This window comes from Choloepus didactylus, chromosome 5, assembly GCF_015220235.1.
Source record: "Choloepus didactylus isolate mChoDid1 chromosome 5, mChoDid1.pri, whole genome shotgun sequence".
Taxonomy (NCBI): Eukaryota; Metazoa; Chordata; class Mammalia; order Pilosa; family Megalonychidae; genus Choloepus; species Choloepus didactylus.
In genome coordinates, this window is record NC_051311.1 from 47,058,877 (window position 1) to 47,069,991 (window position 11,115).

The window sequence follows — 11,115 nt, forward strand, 5'->3', positions numbered from 1 at the left end:
AGTTTGCCTTATTCACATAGGAAGAAATTCCATTTTAAACTGCTATCAAGGAACATTTATCCTTTAATTCCCATCTGTAGTCCTCATTTAAAGCTTACCAATAATCTAAATAAGGTCCACCAAACTCTTAAGTCTTTACTAAAACACAACAAAATGTAAGTTTCTCCTTGGAGAAGAAAGTTCATAGAATTCCCTGTTAGAGGATTTAATAAGTGCAGGGCAAAAAATATTCAATGCTAAAAATAAATGTTAATATATGTAGGGGATGCACAGAAACTGCCTCAGTTTATATCCGTATCTCTACAATTTACTAACCGAATGACCTTGCTCAAGTCACTTACCACTCTGTAATTTAGTTCTCTCCTCTCTCTCATCTATAATACTTGTCTCATTCAGCTTTTAGAAGGATTAAATATAAAGGGTTTAGGACATGACCTGGCATATAGTAAATGCTCACTAAAAGTCAGAACTTCTTATTTTAATAATTGGTAATGCAAGCATTTGGGAAGGCTGACAAAAACTTTTGGTGGCAAGGTCAGGCACAAGGTCAGGACTGATTTTAGAAGGGGTAAATCACTTGCCTCCAAGTGGCGTCCCAAAACAACAGCCGACTCCTACAGCACAGCCCACTGTCAGGATATCAGTGTAATAATATGGCTGCTACTAGAGGAGAGACATAAAAAGACAGATGGGAGGGGTAGGGAAAGGATGGGAGATAGAGGAAAGGAGAACAAGCAGGGGTGGGGAATAAGGCAGAATGAGAGGCCTAAGTCACAGAGAACCATAGAGATCCTATCTCCCCTTGTGACTCCAGAGGCCATCTAGCCCCTAGGCCAAGAGTAACTCAGTGAATTTGGCAAACAGGAAGTGACCTCATAGGGCAAGGCGAAAAATAGAAAATGAAATAAAAGTTAGGCAAATATATGGCTGGCAGGTAAGCCAGTAAGTGATAACCAGAGAGGGGCTGGAGATGGGGGCAGTCAGGGCAAGAGTGGCACTAGGAAGAGAGACAGAAAATGACTTCAGACAGTAAGTACCAATAAAGCTTGCATGGAATAAAAACCAGTCTCAGGAGAACATCCCCCTTTGTCAGGAGGATCTGGGTGTAATCCTTGGTCACTCCCTGGATGCCCAGCCACCAGCCCTCAGTGAGCCCTCCTCCAAAGCGTATGGCAGCCACCCAAACCCCCATTCCAAATCTTGCTCAGGCAACCGAGGTAGGGAGGAAGTGAAACTTGCCTCCAATAGGGGCTGCAAAGCAGCATCCCACGCCCACTGCACAGGCTGACACCAGGAGATCAAGCTGCCCAGGCACGGTCTGCAACAGAGAAGCACGCAGGACAAGGAAGGCGGAGGGGTGGGGCAGGTGGACCATAGGTAAGAGGCAGGGAAGGAGGATCAAGAACTACAAAGCGACAGGGATGTACAAAAGGGAAACATGAAGGGTAAGTGGAATTGACATGGGGGGCAGTGTGGGCTTGCAGGGGTAGCATGATATAGGCCACAATGTAGGGGCACAAAATAAAAAAGAGATGGGCATAGGGGGGCAGACATAGGCTAAACAGAGGTGTTGTGTGGCTAGGGTAGGTTGGGGCGGGGGCAGAGGGGGGCGGGCAGGTGGATGGAAAATAAGGAGCCTGGATTAGTGCAATGCCCATTTCAGCATCATAGCCAGCCCAGAGCAAAGGCAGCCTTCGTCCCCACACCTTGTACACACAGCTGGCCCTCTTCCAACAACGGCCCCTCCCTCGTCTTTCTCTCTCAATCTTACCTCATATACCCCACAGAACACGGACATAAACTTGCTGAGGACAGCAGCACAGATGCTGGCAATGTGTACAAATGGGCCCTGGAAGAAGGGAGAGCAAGGTGAGAAGTAAGAGGTCCAGATAGTTGACTTTGTGGCAATCATTTAACTAATATTTATTGTGCCAGGCATTTGTACTGGACATCGGAAATACAGCGGTGAGACTGAATTTCTGGCCTTACGGAACTTCACACCAGAGATGACGGGAGATTATGAACCAGTATATTATGATTTCAGATAATGCTGTGGGGTATGAATAAAATAAAGGAGAGTACAGGGGAATAGAAAGAGATACGACAGGTCAGGTGGGCAGAGGAGAGGGCCTCCCTGAGCAAGTTATAATTGAGTGGTGCCTTTGACAAAGTGAACAGTGAGCCCTGTGAATGTCAGAAGGAAGAGTGGTCACGGCTGAGGGAGAAGCAAGTGCAGAGGGCCTGAGGGGGGAACAACCTTGGAGTGGCTGCAGGACAGAAAGAAAGCCTCGTGGACTGAACACAGAGAAAGTGGGGCAGGCTGCCAGGACAGAAGACTGGATGGATAGAGAGAAGCCAAATCACAGTCCCCACAGGCCACAGTAAGAAATCTGGATTTTATTTTAAGTAGAATGGGATGCCATTAGAAGTTTTTGATCAGTGGTCAGACGTAAACTATTTCCATTTTTAAGAGATTACTCTGGCTGCTGTGTGGAGCTTTTACTGTAGGTGGGCAAGAATGGGCATGAGTATAGAACTAAAGAAAATCTAAGCATGTAACCTTGAAGAAAACCCAGCATCTTTTTGGGTCTCAGTTGTCTTCAGATTCAAACAAGGGATTGTTCTGGATTATCTCTAAGGCAGTGGCTCTCAACTGGGATTGATTTTGCCCCCAGGGGACATCTGGCGATGTCTGGAAACATTCTGGTTGTCACAACTGGGGGTTGCTACTGACACCTAGGGGGTTGAGGCCAAGGATGCTGCTGAATATTCTACAATGCACAGGACAGCCCCCCACAACAAAGAATTATCCAGCCCAAAATGTTAATAATGTCCAGGCTGAGAGACTCTGCTCTCAAGCCCTCCCAAGTCTGACACTTTGTTATTCCACTCCAGGACTTCTCTTCAGTGTAGCTCCCCTCCCTAACAGTGCTTGTCCATGACTTCAGTCTCTGTCTTCCATGGTCTACTTCTCTGAGAGCTGCCCCTAGGTTCTGTGCTACCCAAGTGCCTCTTCTAGCTCATACCTCAGTAACTGCTGGACCTACCTCTTTGCCCACAGGGATGCCACTGCCCAGCCCAGCAGTCAGCGCAACAACCTTGGCCACAAACGCTTTGAGGGTGAGATACTCCTTCAGGACAACCCCACGAAGTATTGTCTTCATTTCAGGGATTCCAGAGCCTAAAACGATTTAAAACTAGATCACATGTAGGTTAAAGCTGGAGGTTAGAAGGGAGATGAACAATCCAGAAAGTGGAAATGGGGATTGGGGAGGGCTGAAGAGGGTCATGGTGAGGAAGACAATGGCACGCAGGTAAAAGGGCTGTGAATAGGGTTGGATGAAGGGAGGAAGCCAGAGTGGAATGGTCTACAGGTCAATGAGATTATGTTGATGACATGGGTAGGAGTCCTGTGGGAAGTTCTCACCAACGGCCTGTGGAGAGATGAGGTGGCAAAAGAGGGCACTGAAGAGGATGAGGATAAGTGGGAAGGTGACCCAGGCCAGGAACTGCAGAGGAAGGCTTGGCTGCATCTGATAGTAGGTCCACTTGTAGGCTAGAGAGACACATGCCTGGGGTTAGTCAGAGTTGACAAAGAGGCACAGAGTGAGGATGAGTGGCTGATGGCCATGGTAATATCACCAACACTCACATGCCCACAGCACATCACAGTTTACAAGGTGCATTCTCATGCCTTGGTTATTGCCCTCAACCTTCATGAGATGGTACTATCCTCATTTTAGACATGGGAAACCTGAGTTGTGGGAGGTGAAGTGACTTGTTCAAGTTCCCACCACTTGTAAGTGGTAGTGCTGCAAATCACACTCAAGTCCTATGACTGCAAACACAACACTAGAGACCACAGGGTGACCAACCACCCTTATTTGGCCAGGACTGAGAGGGCCCCTGGGACTCTGGATGTTAGTGCTAAAACCTGGAATGTTCTGGGAAAACTGGGACGAGTTGGTCACCCTATCTGAGGGGCACCCATGGGTTGAGTAGTTGCAGTTGAAAGGAACATGAGAAATGGATGTGGATCTGGGTCTGGTCTTGCCCAGGGCCAGAGTCTCACTTGAAGCCTTCTCTGTGTAAAATACCCTCTCCCCAAAGACGTCCAGCTTACCCTAGGGTAGAAGCTCTAGAAATGGCCTCAGTGTGGGGAGAGGCTGAGGGTAAAAGGCCAGGTTAAACCTACCCTGAAGGCTTTTGGCACTGACATAATCCATGCTCCAGCTAACCAGAGCCATAAGTAGTCCCAGAAGCACCAGAAAGATCCAGTCTTCCCCTAGTTTTCTTCTTACAATGTTTCCCAGGTGGTGGAGACAATCTAGGAAGAGAAAGGGGTAAAAAAGAGAAAAGCAGCTAACCAGTTACTACATTTGGGGTGGGACTGGGGAGTGGAAGTATGGTATTGGGCCTTTAGGGGCTTGTCTGTAAGTCTTATTCACTCTTCACCTCTCTGCTGTTATCCTTGCTCCTTCAGAGAGCACCAAAGTCCAATTTCCCAATGACACTCGAATTCCTTTCTAAAACTCTTGCTTCTTAAGGGTGAGGGGAGAGGTGGTAAGGGAACAAGGCTAAGTGAGAAGCTGGTGGGGAGGGATGCCTTTTCCTTAATAATTGGAGGAGGGCTTTTATGGGTGGGGGGGCTGCGGTGGGGGAGTTATATGCAATGGACATCCAAGTTATTCTCCTAATCCCTGTACCTCCTCTATTCCAGATTCCTTTATTTCTCAGTCCTCATCACCTTGACATTTGGAATATTGATCCTCATCCTTGCTGTCCATGGTTTCACTTGAGCCCATCTGCTTGGGCATCCTCATGTCCTGCTCCTTGTCTGAGAATTGTTCTTTGTGATGCCCATAGATCTGGACAGGGGAAGAATGGTAAATGTCTCTATCTTCTTGAAGAGGAAAAAATAGAGGGAAGCACATAGACTTACAGGAAAAACAACTTTTAAAAATCCTTGGTGTTGGTGGCTATGTATAGGATTATTTTGTGGTTGTCCCTGCCCTCAGCTATCCATTCCACATTGGTCCATTTGCTACTTCCTCCCCTTGTCCATCCATCCTCACCCTCTCCATCCATTCCTCAATCTGCACTCATACTGGTCTATAGTAGCCTTCATCACAGAGGTTAATTTCTACTGAGCAGACATATAGGATGGTGCTGAGACTGGGCATCCATTAGCTGTTTCATGTGTCACTATGCTTTCTGTCACTCAGTCTCTCTCTATATAATTTCCCCCAGATTCCATAACTGACTGCCCTCCTTGGGATACTATTATGGACAGGGTGAGGACATTCTGGCCTGACTGGAGAAATGCCTCTTGGTTGTACTTTGCCCTGGTTATGTAGCCTTACTTGGGGAAACTGTGATCCTTTTTTCCAGCTTGGATAAAGCCTCTCAGCTTCACCGATCAGTGTTTGTATGCGCAAACAGGAACTAGTCCTGATAAGGCAAGTCAATCCATGTCTTGCCAGAGCAATAAACAGACACCTACCAAAATGTGCAGTGGGTGGAGCAGCATCCCTCTGATCTGGTAGCCCACCCCCCTCATCCCGAAGTAGAACGCTGGAGTTCTCTATACTTTTAGCCTTCACCACCATCCCCACTACAGTAACCCCATTCTCTGGGGCCAGGGTCGGGACAGGCCATGTGGCTGATTCTGGGACAGCCTGGGTAGAAGAGATCTGATTTCACAATAAAAGCAGCAGAGTTTATGCCTCAGTCCTGGACAGGCACACACTAATTTCCCTGCTCGTGGCTGTTTGGTCTTCTGGGATGAGGTTAGTGATTGTTTCTCTCATTAGCCTAGCTGAGACCTAGAGAGGACACCACCAATGGAGCACAGCACACATTCTTCCACAGGCTGGCTCATCTCCTTAGGGCCCAGACTGGTGGAGATTAGGGAGGGAGGTGCTTCATATCAAAACCTGGGCTGGGAAAGATTAGAAGAGCCAAATCTGTTGTGACTGGTTCAGAGTAGGGTTAGGGAAGGGAATGGAGAAATCAAAACTAAAATGTAAAAGTGATACAATGTTTATGATCTGTTAAAAAACAAACAAACAAACAAAACCTCCAGTGTGTATATGTATAGGGGTGTGGTGGGAATGGGAAAATTGGCAGAAAGACCACTGACAAAGTATTGATAACTGTGGAAGCTGGGTAAAGGGTACTCTGGGATTCATTATGCCATTCTCTCGACTTGTTTGTAAATTTGACATTTTCCATAATAAAAATTAAGCTAAGAAAAATTGAAATGCAAACTCCTCTTGTTTTTTGGACCGTGTGGAAACCAGTCTGACTCCTTCCCAAAGTGAGTTACCATTCTCTCCAGCATGAAACTTTTTGCTGGTTTGTTCAGTTCCCTCACTGTCCCCAGAAAATGCCCTAACTTCACTTTTACTCAATTTGTTGTCCCATACAGATATGACCATCTACACAGGTGAGAATGAGTACAGGGCCATGAGGATGGGTCTTTTTATTCAATTCTACAGTGTTCAAAGACTTGGTTCATACCCAACTTACCCAGGAAGGCTTCTCTAACTCACTATTTGAACTGACACTAATTTTGATGTCCACACTCCCCAAATGATTCCATAGTCCTGTCCTTAGGAGCTACCCTAAGGGACCACTCTGTGACCAAGACTGCATCTTCTTGACCCACAATGCTGAAATCACCTGCACAGCCCACTCCTCCACAATTTCCCAGCCCTTTCCTACATCCTGCTAATCTGAAAGGAAACTTAGGCTCCCCATTAGCTAAAACATGTATATACTCAGATTTCTTGTTCTTCCAGACACATTCTATCCTTCTGTCACACTCTGCATTCTTTGGAGTGAGAGGTACATTTACTTACTAACCATAACCTGTATATTTTTTTCACAACAATTTCCCAACCTTTCCTTTAGTTGTGCCCATCCCCAGATGTCCGGAACCCATGAATTTGAAAACCCTGGATAGTACTTGTTCCTGGCAACCTCTAATTAGTTTGCAAACTCCTCACTAGGATCATATCTTTGTGCCCTTCCAGGTACCTAACACTTAATAGGTTTTTACTTGATCAATCTCTCCACAAGAGTTTGATTAAATTTCTTCTGCTCTTTTTGACATGGACACTTATACCTCTGGTCACTGATCTTCAGTTCAGTTTTTCTCCACTTAACCTAACTCCTTTCTTCCGTCTTCTGCAGATGTGTTTATTTACGTGTGTACTGCTGGGGGTTGGGGTGGGAGAAATCTGGTGGTATATGTGTGGGTGAAGGTGTACACCATGCAGCACACAGAGGTGTGAGCTCCTATGCAAATCACTTAATGCAGATTACATAAGCACAAGCTAGGAATGCATGTGTGGTTGCAGCATAGGTTGGACAAGAGGGGAATAGCCATATGATTCGGCTATTCTATTAGTAAAGGCATATAAAAGTACAAGTGGTTGTATGAGCCCAGACCTTTATAGGATTTTCATATTTTGAACACATTACCATATACTTTTTAAGTCATAAACACACACACACACACACACACAGATAAACACTGCTCCAGCTTTTCACCTAATAACTAATTCTCACCAATCCATCCCACTACTGTTTTTCTAGTCTACCCTTCCTCACACCCCCTAGGGACTTTACCTGCGTGGGGTGGGCGTTGGGTCGGGAGCTTGCATCCTTTCGGAGCCTGTGCTGAAGGCTCCCATTCTCAGAGGGCAGTCCATAGCTGGTGCAGTGTTCAAAGGGCATATAATGGTACTGGGGGGCACTGCCCCACCAGCTTTGTTCGCCCCCAAGTCGCTGTGACTCAGAACGTTCCATGTTCCCTACCCCCCAGGCCAAGCCTTGGCCTGTTTGCCCGTCCTCCCCCAACAGAGCTCCTTAAGCTTCTCCTCTTGCTTGTCCCCAAGGCGTCTGGGGCAGCATGCCCACCCCCAGTTATTTATAGCCACTTCACCATCACATGACCCCCCACTGCCACATTTGATCTGCTTAGGGTCGAAGCAGGTGTGAGAGCAGTGCAGGGGTGGGGGTTGGGAAGAGAACCTGTGAGACAGCCCCACAGGGAATTCCCTTTGCAGAGCCAGCAGTGTTGTCCCTCTTCTTAATCACTTAGTAGGCTTCCAGCCGAAGTTGGTCCTTTTATAAATAGCGCACGGACCAGGATGAAACCTGCTTAGTATACTCTCAAACCTATCTGCTCCTAGAGATATCCTACCTGCACTTCAATCTTCTAATGTTTCCACCTCTTTTCTTCAGTATGTAGAAAGGTGAGGGGCAGGGTGCCAGATGGAATGATTCTAAGATTTTTAAATACTCTGGAGAGTAACTTACCTGGGATAGCAGCTGGTGCCTCTCTGCCATCTCTTCCTGCTTTGTTCCGAGCTCTGAAGCTTCCTGTTTAGTCTTCGTCTATATCATAATCTGTCTGACCAGCCTACCCAACCCATACAATTTTCAATTTTCTTGTCTAGCTAGCTGTGTTTATTCAGTTTGTCTGCCAGAGGCAGCTAATAATGCTTTGGGGCCTCCTCTTTGCCCCATCCTTACCACCCACTAGGTGTGGGAAGCTTGTGGGAAGCAGGGAGATATAGCCTTGGGTTCTGAGATTCCTGCCACTTCCCAGACTGATATATGTCTGCCATATGACCAGCCCAGATTTATGAGGTGGGGGTAAGGAGAACTGAGCTTCCATTTAGGCTGTGGAGTACCCACTTACATTATCATCAGCGTAGGTCGGACAAGAGGGGAATAGGGGAAGTAGGCCAGAGGCCTATGGAAGGTGGAAGTGGGATGGGAGTGACGGCTTCTCCTGATGGGCCTGACAGACATAAAAGATGACAGGGAAGTACACTCTGCTCATCTTCCCGTTTTGGGTCAATAAATAATTTTTGGCCAACGTCACACTACTTTATCATGCTTTTCTCATCAACTTTCCTAGAACATTCTTTCCCCTATGAACTCCTCCTTCTCCCTTTAGATGAGCAGGGGATCAGTAGAAAAAGAAAAGGCATAAATTTGAGCCAAAGTGTAGTTTAGGATATATCACCAAACAGGCTGTCCCACGACAGTCCAAGTTGGGACTGTAGGGTAAGGGTCAAAAATCTGGTCTACAATTTAGTTTTGATCTAGGTTAAATGAAACCATCCAAAGCAAGTGGGAAGATGGATACCATTAACAGTACCTTTCCAACTTAAACACTCTAAGCCTCAAGGCCTATGAACAACCCACAAAGACTACAGAAGTGTGATGATGTGAGGGATTGAAGGTTCTGTGATAATATCTATATTCTTTGCAGGCAGAAAGTAAGTAAAGAGATCTAGGGACTGGTGTGAGATGACAGGAAGAATTTCTTTAAAAAGAAAATAGTGTGCCGTAAGTAAAGTTACGTTCTTTGAAGGACTTCAGAAACAGAGAAGCCATAATTCATCCATTCGTGGAGTATAACTCTGCTGAAGGTAAACAGTTTCTGCAGAACTTGATAACTCCAAGAAACAAATATCTAACACAATTACTACTTCCTCACTATTTCTGAGAAAGTCAGGTCCCTAAACACAGCAGCCTAGTCACGGATTTTGAGATTTAAATGCGGAAATCAGAGACTAGAAAAGCCCTCACACAGTCTAGAAAGGAAACATCAACTGCAATTCTAAAAACCAGATTTTGGAATTAGAGGAGGGTCAAGGAAATGTACAGGCTGCTCATGCTGGATGGCAAGGTTTTAAGAGTATCTTGTTTTTAAGGTTAGGAATATTAAAACAAAGTCTCATGGGTTGGAGGTTGTGGTTTCTGGGGTGTGATGGTAATATGTTGACTCCAGAAACATACCAGATAGCCACTGGGTCTTCCTCCATACCAATGCACAAAGAGATGGGAGTCATTAACAGTTCCTTCCCTATACCTCCAGTGCCTATGACTGGGTTGATCATGGGGCTGCTGACAGGTCCTGATGGGAAAGGCATGACCTCCTGTGTACTAGACCCAGTTCCTGCTCCCAATGCCAATGCTATTGCCGTGCAGACCCTGTTTGTCCAGTCTCCTTTGACTACCTGGTCCAGATGTGCTGTCCCTTCCTCCAACAGCGCCCTCACCTGGCTGTCCTGTGGGAGTCTGGGCCTGCTGGAGTGTTGTGGGCTGCTGCTGCTTCTCCTTTGGTGGGGACACCCTGCAGGATGTGGACTGCTACTGTCCAAACTGCAAAGCTCTCCTGGGCACTTTTAAGAGTTTGTAGAACTCAGCCAGACATGGAGGGAGCAGCATGGTGCACGAAGCCCTTTCCAACTCTTACCCAGCCCCACCCCTCTTGGAGGTTCTGCGTTGGTGGTCTCATTTCTCCAGGGTTCCATTATCATCTTTTTATGGGGAAAAAAATCTCACAAAAGTAACAATTCTTCAAACCCCAAAAACTGCTTAGAGACATGCACAGGACATGCAAAGACATTCACTTCTAGTGTTGGTTCAGAGGTTTCCTGTCCATCATCCATGACCCCAACTCTTACCTGTGATTGCTGCCCCATCTTGTAATTTGCTACTGGTTGGCTTCTTTTCCTGCTGCAGGGGGCCATTCTGGTGGTGGTCTCAAACTGAGAAGCCACAGGTTGCCTTATTTTTGAGACTGTTCTCGACTGAATTAAGCTGGACCGGCCTTCAATCCTACCATCTTATTTATCTCGCCCCACCCTACGACAAAAATCTTGCCTTATACACTTCAGGGGTTTGGCTCTCAGATTCTGTCAATCGCAAACTTTCCATCAGCACACACAAATTGACCTTAATTTTTTAATTCTTCTTCAAATACAGGAGGGACTATTAATACCCACTAGACACACATCCATGAGGTCTTGACTGTGTTAGAAAATGAGGGATGGTCTGCTTTTCCTTGGTTCTACATATCAGAGACTCAGTGTCACTGTACATGAAGAGCATTTTTCTTGTACAGGAATTGTGTTAAGTTTTTATGACTTCCTATGGTCTTAAACACCTTTGAACATAATTTTGAAAGGAAAGTTTTACAGAATCATTTTTATAACCATGTGACTAGGTACCAGTTTCACCTTTGCAAATGCATTCTCACTTAAGAAATACTTTAATCTACTGACTTTAATTGGATTGAATGTAGGT

At 46.0% G+C, this 11,115-nt stretch overlaps 1 protein-coding gene and 1 pseudogene across 1 annotated transcript in view; one reads left to right on the top strand and one right to left on the bottom strand.

Annotated features, from left to right (window-relative positions):
• The window catches only part of CLCN1 (chloride voltage-gated channel 1), a 38,032-nt gene extending 30,217 nt beyond the window's left edge, over nucleotides 1–7,815 (bottom strand). The window contains exons 1-7 of the mRNA XM_037835962.1: nucleotides 7,636–7,815; nucleotides 4,748–4,868; nucleotides 4,196–4,327; nucleotides 3,428–3,556; nucleotides 3,048–3,181; nucleotides 1,772–1,849; nucleotides 582–660 (exon numbers count right to left, since the gene is read on the bottom strand). Coding sequence (XP_037691890.1) covers nucleotides 582–660; nucleotides 1,772–1,849; nucleotides 3,048–3,181; nucleotides 3,428–3,556; nucleotides 4,196–4,327; nucleotides 4,748–4,868; nucleotides 7,636–7,815 — 853 coding nt within the window. The remainder of the gene's footprint in view (nucleotides 1–581; nucleotides 661–1,771; nucleotides 1,850–3,047; nucleotides 3,182–3,427; nucleotides 3,557–4,195; nucleotides 4,328–4,747; nucleotides 4,869–7,635) is intronic.
• Nucleotides 7,816–9,801: 1,986 nt separating this feature from the next.
• Nucleotides 9,802–10,518, top strand: LOC119535271 (annotated as a pseudogene).
• Nucleotides 10,519–11,115: the final 597 nt, after the last annotated feature.